The sequence below is a fragment of the Macaca nemestrina genome, chromosome 3 (assembly GCF_043159975.1).
Source record: "Macaca nemestrina isolate mMacNem1 chromosome 3, mMacNem.hap1, whole genome shotgun sequence".
NCBI classification, from domain to species: Eukaryota; Metazoa; Chordata; class Mammalia; order Primates; family Cercopithecidae; genus Macaca; species Macaca nemestrina.
Window position 1 is genome coordinate 181,917,153 of NC_092127.1, and position 17,616 is coordinate 181,934,768.

General features: G+C 45.9%; 1 protein-coding gene and 1 long non-coding RNA gene across 3 annotated transcripts in view; both read right to left on the reverse strand.

Annotated features, from left to right (window-relative positions):
• Positions 1-17,616, reverse strand: part of LOC105487910 (bone marrow stromal cell antigen 1) — a 53,925-nt gene that overhangs the window by 27,500 nt on the left and 8,809 nt on the right. Inside the window, exon 1 of one of the 2 annotated variants that reach the window (XM_011751574.3) lies at positions 6,469-6,858. The exons of the other annotated variant lie outside the window; for it this stretch is intronic. Within the exon in view, the coding sequence (XP_011749876.1) occupies positions 6,469-6,647 (179 nt within the window). The 5' untranslated portion in view covers positions 6,648-6,858. Of the gene's footprint in view, positions 1-6,468; positions 6,859-17,616 lie in introns of those variants that run through there. 2 annotated transcript variants of the gene reach the window in all.
• On the reverse strand, positions 3-6,331 carry LOC139362450 (uncharacterized). Its single transcript, XR_011621449.1, has 3 exons — positions 6,228-6,331; positions 3,310-6,193; positions 3-1,524 (listed from the first exon to the last, which is right to left on the reverse strand). It is a non-coding gene; the product is annotated as an uncharacterized lncRNA (long non-coding RNA).

Here is a 17,616-nt window from a genome sequence, read left to right on the forward strand (position 1 = left end):
GCAAAAGTACAAGTTGGGAAGAACACACACATGCACATCATGATGTAATGTGAAGTATTTCCATTTCTCTAAGAGCTCTACAAGAGATTTTGTCATATAGTGACTCTGTGGAAGTAGGCTTACAAAAAAGACAACAAATTATCACGGCTCAGGTGACAGATTCAGAAATCTGACACTGGAATTGCCTCTCAGAAGGCACTGCACAGATTTCTCAGAGCTAAGGAATACAGCCTTGCCCCCAGGCTCACAAAGACGAGTAGAAATGGCACCTAGCAGGAGGTGACAATTTCAGTCAACTATACAGCAGGTGCCTCTTCATTTAGAACTAACAGTGGGGGCAGTCTCGTTGTTCAGGTCCACTGTGGACCTCGGGGACCAGGTGAGGCCAGGCCAGGCCAGCCAGCAGGATGTGTGATGTTAGGAGGGAGGTCCAACGCTGCAAGAGGCTTCCACCCCTGGCAAAGCAGGTGCACCCTCCAGTGCCAGCCCCTCTTGAGGTCCATCCTAGTTTTCAAAAAATATTTCCCACGGCATTTGTGACTTTCTGTTTCTCATACTGGGTGGTGTGTAACACAGGTGGTTCTTATATTATTCTCTGCTGTTTTTTATTTGCCTGAAATGTGCGACAGTAAAAACGATCAGCACAAGAAAGACATCGCAAACACAAGAAAAGGGGGGCCCACAGAAGGAACAAAAATCAGTAAGAAATGCAGCGCTGGTAAGAAAGACCCAAACTTCAGAAATCCTCCAGATTTAGGGGTTCTGAAATTTGAATTCCGGAAGGACTGGACTCAAGGAATTCAACCTGAGACCACATTCTGGGTTCTGAGGGCTCAGACCGAACATCTGCTGGGTGGCAATGGGCTGTTACCCAGTTCACCTCTACCCCACCCTCACTTCTAGAGGGATACCTCTCCACCCTCCTTCACACTCACACACACATACACCCCACACCTCTAGACCACACACACATCCCTCACCTCCAGACCACACACACACACACACACACACACACACCGCTCACCTCTAGACTACACATACACATCCCCCTCACCTCTAGAATAAACACACATATCTCACCTCTAGAACACACACACACCCCCTCACCTCTAGAACACACACACACACCCCTCACCTCTAGAACAAATACACATCTCACCTCTAAAACACCTCTCACCTCTAGAACACACACACCCCCCTCACCTCTAGAACATACACCCCTCACCTCTAGAACACACACACACACACATCTCACCTCTAGAACACACACCCCTCACCTCTAGAACACACACACACACCCCTCACCTCTAGAACACACACACACCCCTCACCTCTAGAATACACACACACACCCCTCACCTCTAGAACACACACACACCCCTCACCTCTAGAACAAATACACATCTCACCTCTAAAACACCTCTTACCTCTAGAACGCACACACCCCCCCACCTCTAGAACATACACCCCTCACCTCTAGAACACACACACACACATCTCACCTCTAGAACACACACCCCTCACCTCTAGAACACACACACACCCCTCACCTCTAGAACAAACACGTAGCCCCCTCACCTCTAGAACACACACACACCCCTCACCTCTAGAACACACACACACCCCCCTCACCTCTAGAACACACACCCCTCACCTCTAGAACACACACACACTCCTCACCTCTAGAACACACACACACCCCTCACCTCTAGAACACACACACACCCCTCACCTCTAGAATACACACACACACCTCCCTCACCTCTAGAACACACACCCCTTACCTCTAGAACACACACACACACCCCTCACCTCTAGAACACACACACACATCTCACCTCTAGAACACACACCCTTCACCTCTGGAATACACACACACACCCCCTCACCTCTAGAACACACACACACACACACCCCTCACCTCTAGAACACACAGACACCCCTCACCTCTAGAACACACACACCTCACCTCTAGAACACACACACACACCCCTCACCTCTAGAACACACACACACCCCTCACCTCTAGAACACACACACACCCCTCACCTCTAGAACAAACACGTAGCCCCCTCACCTCTAGAACACACACACACCTCTCACCTCTAGAACACACACACACCCCCCTCACCTCTAGAATACACACACACACCTCCCTCACCTCTAGAACACACACCCCTTACCTCTAGAACACACACACACACCCCTCACCTCTAGAACACACACACACCCCTCACCTCTAGAACACACACACACCCCTCACCTCTAGAATACACACACACACCTCCCTCACCTCTAGAACACACACCCCTTACCTCTAGAACACACACACACACCCCTCACCTCTAGAACACACACACACCCCTCACCTCTAGAACAAACACGTAGCCCCCTCACCTCTAGAACACACACACACCCCTCACCTCTAGAACACACACACACCCCCCTCACCTCTAGAACACACACCCCTCACCTCTAGAACACACACACACTCCTCACCTCTAGAACACACACACACCCCTCACCTCTAGAACACACACACACCCCTCACCTCTAGAATACACACACACACCTCCCTCACCTCTAGAACACACACCCCTTACCTCTAGAACACACACACACACCCCTCACCTCTAGAACACACACACACATCTCACCTCTAGAACACACACCCTTCACCTCTGGAATACACACACACACCCCCTCACCTCTAGAACACACACACACACACACCCCTCACCTCTAGAACACACAGACACCCCTCACCTCTAGAACACACACACCTCACCTCTAGAACACACACACACACCCCTCACCTCTAGAACACACACACACCCCTCACCTCTAGAACACACACACACCCCTCACCTCTAGAACAAACACGTAGCCCCCTCACCTCTAGAACACACACACACCTCTCACCTCTAGAACACACACACACCCCCCTCACCTCTAGAACACACACCCCTCACCTCTAGAACACACACACACTCCTCACCTCTAGAACACACACACACCCCTCACCTCTAGAACACACACACACCCCTCACCTCTAGAATACACACACACACCTCCCTCACCTCTAGAACACACACCCCTTACCTCTAGAACACACACACACATCTCACCTCTAGAACACACACCCTTCACCTCTGGAATACACACACACACCCCCTCACCTCTAGAACACACACACACACCCCTCACCTCTAGAACACACAGACACCCCTCACCTCTAGAACACACACACCTCACCTCTAGAACACACACACACACCCCTCACCTCTAGAACACACACACCTCCCTCACCTCTAGAACGCACACCCCTCACCTCTAGAACACACACAGTCTCCTTACCTCTAGAATACACACACACCCCTCACCTCTAGAACACACACACACACACACACACACACACACACTGATATGGTTAGACTTTGTGTCCCCAACAAAATCTCATCTTGAATTGTAATCTCAATAATCCCTAGGTGTCTAGGGAGAGACCAGATGGTAGGTAATTGAATCATGATTGTGGTTTCCCCCATGCTGTTCTCTTGATAGTGAGTGAGTCTCACAAGATATGATGGTTTTATAAGTGTCTGGCATTTGCCCCTACTTGCACTCGCTCTATCCTCCCGTCCTGTGAAGAAGGCACCTGCTTCTCCTTTGCCTTGACTTTCGCCATGGTTGTAAGTTTCCTGAGGCCTCCCCAGCAATAAGGAACTGTGAGTCAATTAAACCTCTTTCCTGTATAAATTACCCAGTCTGTGGTATTTCTTCATAGCAGTGTGAAAACAGACTAATACACAGACACACCCCTCACTGCTAGAACACATGCACACCCCCCTCACCTCTAGAATACACACACACCCCCCTCATCTCTAGAACACATGCACACATACCCCTCACCTCTAGAACACACACACACACCTCACCTCTAGAACACAGGCACACACACCCCTCACTTCTAGAACATACACACACACCCCCTTCACCTCTAGAACACACACACACACACACACCCCTCACCTCTAGAACACACACACATCCCTAACCTCTAGAACACACACACACATCCCTCACCTCTAGAACACACACACACACACACCCTTCACCTCTAGAACACACGCACACACATCCCTCACCTCTAGAACACACACACATCCCTCACCTCTAGAACACACACACACCCCTCACCTCTAGAACACACATACCCCTCACCTCTAGAACACACACACATCTCACCTCTAGAACACACACCCCTCACCTCCAGAACACACACACACACACCCCTCACCTCTAGAACACATGCACACACCCCTCACCTCTAGAACACACACACACACACCTCTCACCTCTAGAACACACATGCACACACCCCTCACTGCTAGAACACATGCACACACCCCTCACCTCTAGACTACACACACACCCCTCACCTCTAGAATACACACACACCCCTCACCTCTAGAACACATGCACACACACCCCTCACCTCTAGAACACACACACTTCACCTCTAGAACACACACACCCCCCCTCACTTCTAGAACACACACATATCCCTCACCTCTAGAACACACACACACTGCTCACCTCTAGAACACACACACCTGTCACCCCTAGAACACACACACACCCCTCACCTCTAGAACACACACACCCCTCACCTCTAGAACAAACACACACATATCACCTCTAGAACACACACCCCTCACCTATAGAACACACACACACACACCCCTCACCTCTAGAACACATGCACACACCCCTCACCTCTAGAACACACACACACTCCTCACCTCTAGAACACACACACACACCCCTCACCCCTAGAACATACACACACCCCTCACATGTAGAGTGCACACACACACCCCTCACCTCTAGAACACATGCACACACCCCTCACTTCTAGAACACACACACACCCCTCACCTCTAGAGCACACGTGCACACACACACACCCCTCACCTCTAGAACGCACGTGCACACACACCCCTCACCTCTAGAACACATACATGCACACCTCACTTCTAGAACACACACATACCCCTCACCTCCAGAACACACACATGCACACACCCCACACCCCTCACCTCTAGAACACACACACACTCCCCCCATCTCTAGAGTGCAAGTGCACACACACACCCCTCACCTCTAGAACACACACACACACACCTCTCACCTCTAGAACACATGCAAGCACCCCCACCTCTAGAACACACACACACACACCCCTCACCTCTATAGTGCACACACACACCCCTCACCTCTAGAACGCACGTGCACACACCCCTCACCTCTAGAACACACACATGCACACTTCACTTCTAGAACACACACACACACACCTCACCTCCAGAACACACACACGCACACACCCCTCACCTCTAGAACACACACACACCTCTAGAGTGCACGTGCACACACACACCCCTCACCTCTAGAACACACACACCTCACCTCTAGAACACATGCACACACCCTTCACCTCTAGAACACAAACACACACCTCTCACCTCTAGAACACACATGCACACCCCTCACCTCTAAAGCACACACACGCACTCCTTACTTCTAGAACACAGACAAACCCCTCACCTCTAGAGCACACACATACCCCTCACTTCTAGAACACACACACACTTCACCTCTAGAACACATGCACGCACCCCTCACCTCTAGAAAACACACACACCCCTCACCACTAGAGTGCACACACACACCCCTCACTAGTAGAGCACATACACACACCCCTCACTTCTAGAACACACACACACACTTCACCTCTAGAACACACGCACGCACCCCTCACCTCTAGAACACACACACACACCCCTCACCTCTAAAGCACACACACACATCCCTCACTTCTAGAACACACACACACCCCTCACTTCCAGAACACACGTGCACACACACACCCCTCACCTCTAGAGCACACACACACAAGCCCTCACCTCTAGAGCACACACACACACAGCCCTCACCCCTAGAACACACACACATCCCTCACTTCTAGAGCACACACACACACACCCCTCACCTCTAGAACACACATACACCCCCTCACTTCTAGAACACACGCACACACACACCCGTCACCTCTAGAGCACACACACACAAACCCTCACCTCTAGAGCAGACACACACACACCCCCCTCACCTCTAGAACACACACACACCCCTCACCTCTAGAACACACACACACACACACACACACTCCTCATCTCTAGACCCCGCACAGCGCACCCCTCACCTGCAGACACACTTCACAGTCCCCTCCTCACTTGCCCGCATCCTTCAGGACCATCACTGTCTCCACACTCACCTCTCCCCTCAAGGCCTCTCTCATTGTCCCCTCACCCCGACCTTTAGCTCCAGTATTCCCCTCCCCAGGCCCTCTTCACTGTCGCCTCTTCCCGCCCCCCGCTTCCCTTCCCACCCGGCCCGCGGCCTCACCGCTGCTCCGAGCTCAGCAGTGCGCGGTACTCGGCGCAGCGGCCCAGGAAGATGTCCCGCAGCTGTGGGCTGGTGCCTTCCCCGTGCCACGGCGAGGGCGCCCCGCCCTCAGCCAGCAGCGGCAGCAGCAGCAGCAGAAGCTGGAGCAGCCGCGAGACCGCGCACCCCCGGGCCGCCATTGGGGAACTTCGGTCCCTCCAGTCCCGTGCCTCCTCGACTCCCCTTCTCTCCTTCTACTAAAGGGGCTCCGCAAACTGATGCAGGGCGGGACTCTCGCTCGTAGGAGCGACTCTCGCTGGTCGGAGGAAAACCTTGCTGTTTTCCGTTTCCCGTTCCAGTCTATTTCAAGACTGAGCTTGGGGCGGGGTGCGGTGGCTCATGCCTGTAATCCCAGCACTTTGGGAGGCCGAGGCGGGCGGATCGCTTGAGTCTAGGAGATCGAGACAAACCTGAGTAACATATAGGTAACAAACCTCCTCTGTACAAAAAATACAAAAATTAGCCGGTCTTGGTGGTGCGCACCTGTAGTCTCAGCTACCTGCGAGGTTGAGATGGGAGGAGGCTTGACCCCAGGGAATCGAGGCTGCAGCGAGCAGTGATGGCACCACTGCACTCCAGCCCTGGGCGACAGAGTGACACCCTGTTTAAAAAAGTAATAATAAATAAATAATAAAAATTAAAAAAATAAAAAAGTGAGCTTGGAACATCACCCAGAACAGGACCGGTGCACTGTGGCCCAGGCTAATCTTGACCGGTGTCCTCCGGGAGGGAGCCCCAAAGAAGCTGCGAGGTTGGAGGAGAGGTGAGGAGAGGTGAGTCATCATAGAAGAAAGACTTTTCTGGCTCCAAAGGACAACAACTTTGACAGATGCCCTCTTTCACACCAACCAATAAGTGGTTTCTGTTTGTTTTCAGGAAATAATAACCACAATAACGTGCCAAGCACTTTGCAAGTATAATATTCATTGCTTTCCGCAACACCCTTCCTAGCTAAGTTTATAATTATTCTCGCTTTAGCAATGTTTAACCTTAGGGAAGTTAAGCATGTTCGGCCCTCCAGATTTGCGGATTCATCATCCAAATTCAACTAACCACGGATGAGAAACATTTGAGGAAAAAAAGAATGCTTGCCTCTGTACTGAACATGTACGGACTTTTTTTCCTTGTCATAATTCCCTAAATAATACAATGTAACAACTACTTATGTAACAATTACATGGTACTTGATATTATAAGGAATCTGAAGATGATGTGAATTATAGGAGAGGATGTGCAAATACCGTACTACACCATTTAATATAAGGGCCTTGAGCATCTGTGGATTTTGCTGTCCAGGTCCTGGAACCAGTTCTCCATGGATACCTACTGCCCACTGTAACTTGTTAGAGGTCACAATCTCCCTTCCTGATAGATGCAAAATCCTGGAGACAGTCAGTTTAAGAGAGCCAGTATTAATAGAATACCACGTGGAGGCCCAAGTCCTCAATTCTTAAAGTAATGACAGCAATGAACTTTGAGTGCCTGGCAAGCACTTGATAAACACAAGGGAGGACAGAACAGGTGTTCTGTACTGTTTTATTTGAATCTCTTTCTTTCTATAACCAAAATCTGCTTTCTCCTGTTCAGTTCCTCCTTAAGTTAAATCCACTTTCCAGAGGTAAGCATTTTTAATCCTTTCAAGTTTTGTTCCTGGTGTTTACTTCCATATTTCTAAATAACATGTGTGAACACCCAAAATTTGAGACAGGTCTCAGTTAATTTAGAAAGTTTATTTTACCAAGATTGAGGACGCTTGTCCATGACACAGCCTCAGGAGGTCCTGACAACATGTGCCCAAGGTGCTCAGGGCACAGCTTGGTTTTACACATTTTAGGGAGACATGAGACATCAATCAATGTATGTTAAGAAGTACATTGGTTCCATCCAGAAAGGCAGGGACAACTTGAAGCAGGGAGGGGGCTTCCAGGTCTCAGGTAGGTAAGAGACAAATGGTTGCCTTCTTTTGAGTTTCTGATAAACCTTTCCAAAGGAGGCCATCAGACTATGCATATATCTCAGTGAGCAGCTGAATGACTTTGAATAGAATGTGAGGCAGGTTTGCCCTGAGCAGTTCCCAGCCTGACTTTTCCCTTTAGTTTAGTAATTTTGGAAACCCAAGATTTTCCTTTCATGCATCCCTGGTATGGCTTGTCCCACCAAATCTCATGTTAAATTGTAATCCCCACTGTTGGAGGTAAGGCCTGGTGGGAGGTGATTTGATCATGGGGATGGGTTTCTCATGAATAGTCTAGCACCATCCCCTTGGTGCTGTTCTCATGATAGTGAGTGAGATCTGGTTGCTTTAAACTGTGTAGCACTGGCAGGGCACCTTGGCTCACGCCTGTAATCCCAGCACTTTTGGAGTCTGGTGCCAGGGGGGTGGGTGGGAATCATGAGGTCAAGGGATTGAGACCATCCTGGCCAACATGGTGAAACCCATCTCTACTAAAAATACAAAAATTATCTGGGTGTGGTGGCATGTGCCTGTAATCCCAGCTATTCCAGAGGCTGAGACAGGAGAATCGCTTGAACCTGGGAGGTGGAGGGTACAGTGAGCTGAGATATCACCACTGCACTCCAGCCTGGTGACAGAGTGAGACTCCGTCTCAAAAAAAAGGGGGGGGGTAGCACCTCCTCCCTCTCTCTCTTGCTCCCTTTGGCCACCATGTAAGACCCCTCACTCCCTCTTTGCCTTCCACCACATTTGGAAACTTCCTGAAGCCTCTCCAGATGTAGAAGCCACTGTGCTTCCTGTACAGCCTGCAGAACTGTGAGCCAATTAAACCTCTTTTTCTTATAAATTACCAGTTTCAGGTATCTATAGCAATGCAAGAACAGACTAATACAATGCCTATATGCTATTTTTTGATGTTTCTGTTTGGGACATTATTCTGTTTGGGACATTATTACATTTTATTTGTTGTAAACCTCTTGTTTACCCTGGAGGTAATCATTATCTAGAAAGTAACTAGCTTGCTTTCAATATTACAGGCTCATAGGCAGAAGGGACTTGCGTTGTCTCAGATGGAACTTTGAACTGTGGACTTTTGGGCTAATGTTGAAATGAGTTAAGAATTTGAGGGACTGTTGAGAAGGCATGATTGGTTTGGAAATGTGAGGACATGAGATTTGGAGGGGCCAGGGGTGGAGTGATATGGTTTGGCTGTGTCCCCACCCAAATCTCATATTGAACTGTAGCTCCCAGAATTCCCACGTGTTGTGGGAGAGAGCTGGGTGGGGGTAATTGATTCATGGGGGCTGGTCTTTCCCGTGCTATTCTTGTGATAGTGAATAAGTCTCACAAGATCTGATGGGTTTATCAGGGGTTTCCACTTTTGCTTCTTTCTCATTTTCCTCTTGCTGCTGCCATGCAAGAAGTGCCTTTCACCTCATGCCATGATTCTGAGGCCTCCCCACCCATGCAGAACTGTAAGTCAAATTAACCCTCTTTTTTTTTTTTTTTTTTTTGAGACTGAGTTGCTCTGTGGCCCAGGTGGTGCGATCTCAGCTCACAGCAAGCTCTGCCTCCCAGGTTCACACCATTCTCCTGCCTCAGCCTCCTGAGTAGCTGGGACTACAGGCACCCGTCACCATGCCCAGCTAATTTTTTCTATTTTTAGTAGAGACGGGTTTTCACCATGTTAGCCAGGATGGTCTCGATCTCCTGACCTAGTGATCTGCCCGCCTCGGCCTCCCAAAGTGCTGGGATTACAGGCATGAGCCACCGCACCCAGCCCAATTAACCTTCTTTTTGTTCCCAGTTTCAGGTATGTCTTTATGAGCATCATGAAAACAAACTAATACAACTAGATCTCACATCCTCCTCTTTCTTGTTTTATGGAGCACATCTTCCAATAGCTTCTTGAGAAGATACATAGGGACTAAACTTTCTGATATTTTTGCATAAAAATTCGAAATATCATTATTCTACCTTCATATTTAATTGAGAATTTGGTTGGGTTTCTGAGATTTTTGCATAAGAATTCAAAGTATCATTATTCTAACCTCACATTTGATTGAGAATTTGGTTGGGAAGATTTTTGCATTGGAAAGCATTTCCCTTCAAAAATTTGAAGACTGTGTTCCATTGTTTTCTGTGTTGCTGTTGAGAAATCTGAACCCATTTTCCTATTCCTGTTTATTTGACCTTTTTTTGTTGTTGTTTGCTTTGTTTTTTGTTCTTTGGGCTGTTTTTTTCCATCTGAAAGTTTTCAGAATTTCCTTCTATTCTTAGGAGTATGAAATTTCAGAGATGAACTTGGGCAAAGGTAGTTGTTTTTCATTGTACTGGACAATCCATGGGCCCTTTTAACCTGCAAACTCATGTCTTTAAATACTGAGATATTTTGTCAATTTTTTTGGTAATTTTCCCTCCTCCAAATTTGTTTTCTTTTTCTGAAATTCCTATTACTCATATAGGAATGATTTCCTTGTTAGATTTCCTAGTCCCTAATTTTCTATATTTTCCCCTTCTATTTTTTATTTACTTTGTCTTCTTATGCTTTCTTGAATATAAATTTATCATTATCTTCCAACTTCTCTACTGTTTTTTTATTTATACTATATCTATATATCTATATATACATATATACAGTTGTGTTCTACCTGTTCAGGTCTTTTTGCTTTTTATAATCTTCTCTTGCTGTTTTGTGAATATTTCTGAAGCTTTTATTACAGATGTAGGTTTTTCATTTTTCTTTTAAATTTTCTTCTGCCAACGTCTGTTTCCTTTGAATGCCATATTTCCATTTTGATGACTGACTTTAATGTGAGAAGTTTCCCTCAAATAAACTGATGACTTTTGGCTGATTATTTTTACAAACACAGAAAAATATAAGGAACTGTATCAGTTCATTGTCACACTGCTGATAAAGACATACCCGAGACTGGGTAATTTATAAAGAAAAAGAGGTTTAATGGACTCACAGTTCCACATAGCTAGGGAGGCCTCATGATCATGGCAGGAGGCAAAAGGCATGTCTTACCTGGCAGCAGGCAAGAGAGAGCTTGCGCAGGGGAACTCCTCTTTATAAAACCATCAGATCTTGTGAAACTTATTCACTATTATGAAAATGGGAAATACCCACCCCCATGATTCAATTACCTCCCACTGAGTCCCTCACATGACATGAGGGAATTGTGGGAACTACAATTCAAGATGAGATTTGGGTGGGGACAGAGCCATACCATATCAGGCACTAATCAGAAGCAGGCTCAAGGCACATGGTTAGAATTTATCAAAGGGTGGGCTGCCCTGTAGGATTAACATACTGCACTTTATCACTAAGAGATTCCTGTCATTTTCTCTTTGACAGTCCATTTTTCCAGAGAGTAATATTCCTTTTTTTTTTTTTTTGAGACAGAGTCTCGTTCTGTTGTCCAGGCTGGCGTGGAGTGGTGTGATCTCGGCTCACTGCAAACTCCACCTCCTGGGTTCACACCATTCTCCCGCCTCAGCCTCCTGAGTAGCTGGGACTACAAGTGCCCACCAACACACCTGGCTAAATTTTTGTATTTTTTGTAGAGACAGGGATTCACTGTGTTAGCCAGGATGGTCTCGATCTCCTGACCTCGTGATCCACCTGCCTCGGTCTCCCAAAGTGCTGGGATTACAGGCATGAGCCACTGTGCCCAGCCTAATATTCCTATTTTCTACCTGGAAGGATATAAGCCTGGATGCTAGCAATGTGGAGCTGAGTGGGAGAAGGTGGACGGAGGAATCTCACTATTCAGTATAAAGATTTTCACTTATACCTCCTCTCTCACCACATTTTTAGTAGAAGCTCTGGCCTCAGCAATGCCTGGTACCCCACAACCTAGAATCCTTGGTTCATTCTTCAGGAAATATATTGCTGCATAGGATTAGGGAGGGCATTCTTGGACTTACAACTACTTTTTTGACTTCCAGCCCTACATTCACTCCCACTTCCATCTTAGTGACAGACTGTTCTTCCAATTCCTCTTTCTTTTGAGGGTTCATGGTATCAAACAACTTTCTTCACAGCTTACATTCTCTTTCCCCACTAGCCAGCTGAGGTTTCGTCCTTCACTGGCCAACTAAATTGTTACCCCTTCTTCATTTTCTTTCCATCATCCCAAATTCTGTTCCTGACAACTCCTCTTCTTTTCTCTTTTCCCTCATGGTTTACTCCTTTTTCATTTTGTTCATATTCATTTTGTTTATTGTAATGGGGGATGAGTTTTTTTTGAGGGAAGAAGTCTTTTATACCTCACAAACCCTCAAAACATGACTTTATCTTGATGTGTGAGGCAACAGGAAATACACAGCACTACTTTTGAAGTATCCATGCATCTGTCTGTCTATCTATCTGTCTAATCTGAATCTAGCAAACCTTCAGATTTAACTACAGTTTTCAGGAAATATAGGGGATAGAGGGATATGTTAAATGATACTACAGGCAGCCATGCACTGAAACTGGCTGACAATATTTGACAGATACATTTTCAAAAATCTGTGAGCCATTTGTTAAACACAGTCATAATTAAAAATTAAATTATATAAACCTATAACAAAATAAATTATATTAAAAGCAGGCTGGGCCGGGCGCGGTGGCTCAAGCCTGTAATCCCAGCACTTTGGGAGGCCGAGGCGGGCGGATCACAAGGTCAGGAGATCGAGACCACAGTGAAACCCCGTCTCTACTAAAAATACAAAAAATTAGCCGGGCGCGGTGGCGGGCGCCTGTAGTCCCAGCTACTCAGGAGGCTGAGGCAGGAGAATGGCGGGAACCCGGGAGGCGGAGCTTGCAGTGAGCCGAGATCGCGCCACTGCACTCCAGCCTGGGCAACAGCGTGAGATTCCGTCTCAAAAAAAAAAAAAAAAAAAAAAGCAGGCTGGGTGCGGTGGCTCACGCCTGTAATCCCAGCACTTTGGGAGGCTGAGGCAGGTGGATCACAAGGTCAGGATATTGAGACCATCCTGGCTAACATGGTGAAACCCCATCTCCACAAAAAATACAAAAAATTAGCTGGGTGTGGTGGCTGGCAACTGTAGTCCCAGCTACTTGAGAGGCTGAGGCAGGAGAATGGTGTGAACCTGGGAGGCAGAGCTTGCAGTAAGCTGAGACCATGCCACTGCACTCCAGCCTGGACTACAAAGCGAGACTCTGTCTCAATAAATAAATAAATAAAAGCAAAGGTAATAAACATCCAAAATACATAACTTCTTAATTATTTTACTACATGTTGCTGCTATTTATGCTCTTGGGGATATTTATATCTATTTCATTTTTACAGTAGAAATATTATGTAAAGTTGTGCTACTACACATCTTTTCCCAATTCTGCATTCAGTGGCATCATGTTGGCAGCTTGAAATCACTATGGTGGTAGTATTTACATCAAGAAAACCAGAAAATACTACAAAGCAGAGCCCATTCACCCCATCTCAACCCTACCCAGAAATATTATTATATAATTACTAGCACAGCACTGACTGCAGGTATTGTAATTAGCAAAATCCAGAATGTAGAAAATCTTTCAGAACAAATGATTCACTTTCTTCAATAATTAAATGTAAAGAAAAAGGAGGGAAACCTAAAGGTTTAAAATATGTATGTAAAATATGTAAAATAATTTTACAGATTAAAATTATCTTTTAATCTGTAATTAAAAGATAATTACAAGACTAAATAAATGCATTTTGTGAAGTTTGTTTAAATACTAACTTAAACAAACTGTAAAAAAAAATTATGACACAACCAATGAATTTGAATTTTAGACAGTCTAAATATTCAGTAACCAATGTTAAGTTTTTCTAGTTATAATAATGATATTATGGTATTGTGGTTTTAAAATAGTGCTTATCTTTTAGAAATACATACTGAAACATTTACAGATGGAATTAGGTCTGGGATTAGCTTCAAAATAATCTAGGAAAGGGGAGAATGGTAAGGAATTGTGATATAGATAAATCAAGATTGGCCTTGCATTGATGTTTATCATTATTGGTTGAAAGGTATATGAGAGTTGATTATAAAATTCTTTCTACTATTATATATGTTTGAGATTCTCCCTAATAGAAGGTTTTTGGACTTTTAAGGTAGGTATTTCATATCCTTTAATTCAACCATTTTATTGAAATAAAACAAACATACTGAAAAGTACACAAATCTTAAATGGGTCAATGAATGTTCACAAAAAGAATAACCAGCACCCAGATCAAGAATGACATTCAATACACATACACAGCAAATTACAAAACACTGCTCAGAGAATTGAGAGAACACTTTGGGAGCCTGAGGCGGGCAGATCACTTGAGGTGAGGAGTTCAAGACTAGCCTGGCCAACATGGTGAAACCCCATCTCTACTAAAAATACAAAAATTAGCTGGGAGTGGTGGCACACACCTATAGTCCCAGCTACTTGGGAGGCTGAGGCAGGAGAATCGCTTGAACCCATGAGACCAAGGTTGCAGTGAGCTGAGATCACACCACTGCAGTCTAGCCTGGGTGACACAGTGAGACCCTGTCTCTAAAAAAACAAAAAAAGAAAGAGAGAGAGAGAGAGAAAGAATTGAGGGAAGACTTGACTACTTTGAGAGATATATCACTTTCATGGATTGGGAGACTCAATACTGTTACAATGTAAAGTTTCTCCATATTGATCTTTAGATTCAGTGCAATTCCAATCAAAATCCCAAATATTTAAAAAAAAAAAAAGAAATTGAAAAGCACATTTAAAAAATTACATGGGGGGGCGTGCCCAAGATGGCCGAATAGGAACAGATCCAGCCTCCAGCTCCCAGCATGAACAACACAGAAGATGGGTGATTTCTGCATTTTCAACTGAGGTACCGGGTTCATCTCACTGGGGCATGTCGGACAGTTGACGCTGGTCCACAGGTGCAGCCCTATCAGCAAGAGCTGAAGCAGGGTGAGGCATCGCCTCACATGGGAAGCACAAGGGGGAAGGGAATTCCTTTTCCTAGCCAAAGGAAATTGAGACACACAACACCTGGAAAATCCGGTAACTCCCACCCTAATACTGCGCTTTACCAAGGGTCGTGGCAAACGGCACACCAGGAGATTATATCCCACACCTGACCCAGAGGGTCCCACGCCCTTGGAACCTCCCTCATTGCTAGCACAGCAGTCTGAGATCTAACTGCAAGGCTGCAGTGATGCTGGGGGAGGGGTGCCCGCCATTGCTGAGGCTTAAGTAGGTAAACAAACCCACCAGGAAGCTCGAATTGGGTGGAGCCCACCACAGCTCAAGGAGGCCGGCCTGCCTCTGTAGACTCCTCCACTGGGGACAGGTCATAGCTAAACAAAAAGCAGCAGAAACCTCGGCAGAGGTAAATGCCCCTGTCTGACAGCTTTGAAGAGAGCAGTGGATCTCCCAGCATGGAGGCTGAGATCTGAGAACAGACAGACTGCCTGCTCAAGTGGGTCCCTGACCCCTGAGTAGCCTAACTGGGAGACATCCCCGACTAGGTGCAGACTGACACCTCACACCTCACATGGCAGGGTACACCCCTGAGACCAAGCTTCCAGAGCAAGAATCAGACAGCAACACTTGCTGTTCAGCAATATTATATCTTCTGCAGCCTCCGCTGCTGATACCCAGGCAAACAGGGTCTGGAGTGGATCTCAAGCAAACTCCAACAGACCTACAGCTGAGGGTCCTGATTGTTAGAAGGAAAACTAGCAAACAGAAAGGACACCCACACCAAAACCCCATCAGTACATCACCATCATCAAAGACCAAAGGCAGATAAAACCACAAAGATGGGGGAAAAGCAATGCAGAAAAGCTGGAAATTCAAAAAATCAGAGCGCATCTCCCCCTCCAAAGGAACTCAGCTCATTGCCAGCAACGGAACAAAGCTGGACGGAGAATGACTTTGACGAGTTGAGAGAAGAAGGCTTCAGTCGATCAAACTTCTCAGAGCTAAAGGAGGAACTACGTAACCAGTGCAAAGAAACTAAAAACCTTGAAAAAACATTTGATGAATGGCTAACTAGAATAACCAATGTAGAGAAGTCCTTAAAAGAACTGATAGAGATGAAAACCATAACACAAGAACTATGTGACAAATGCACAAGCTTTAGTAACCGACTCGATCATCTGGAAGAAAGAGTATCAGCGATTGAAGATCAAATGAATGAAATGAAGTGAGAAAAGAAGTGTAGAGAAGAAAGACTAAAAAGAAATGAACAAAGCCTCGAAGAAATATGGGATTATGTGAAAAGACCAAATATACGTCTGATTGGTGTGCCTGAAAGTGACGGGGAAAATGGAACCAAGTTGGAAAACACTCTGCAGGATATCATCCAGGAGAACTTCCCCAACCTAGTAAGGCAGGCCAATATTCAAATTCAGGAAATACAGAGAATGCCACAAAGGTACTCCTCAAGAAGAGCAGCTCCAAGACACATAATTGTCAGATTCACCAAAGTTGAAATGAAGGAAAAAATGTTAAGGGCAGCCAGAGAGAAAGGTCGGGTTACCCACAACGGGAAGCCCATCAGACTAACAGCAGATCTCTCGGCAGAAACTCTACAAGCCAGAAGAGAGTGGGGGCCAATATTCAACATTCTTAAAGAAAAGAATTTTCAACTCAGAATTTCATATCCAGCTAAACTAAGTTTCATAAGTGAAGGAGAAATAAAATCCTTTACAGACAAGGAAATGCTTAGAGATTTTGTCACCACCAGGCCTGCCCTACAAGAGACCCTGAAGGAAGCACTAAACATGGAAAGGAACAACAGGTACCAGCCATTGCAAAAACATGTCAAAATGTAAAGTCCATCGAGGCTAGAAAGAAACCGCATCAACTAGCAAGCAAAATAACTAGCTAATATCATAATGACAGGATCAAGTTCACACATAACAATATTAACCTTAAATGTACACGGACTAAATGGTTCAATTAAAAGACATAGGCTGGCAAACTGGATAGTCAAGACCCATCAGTTTGCTGTATTCAGGAGACCCATCTCACATGCAGAGACACACATAGGCTCAAAATAAAGGGATGGAGGAAGATCTACCACGCAAATGGAAAACAAAAAAAAAAAAAAGCAGGGGTTGCAATCCTAGTCTCTGATAAAACAGACTTTAAACCATCAAAGATCAAAAGAGACAAA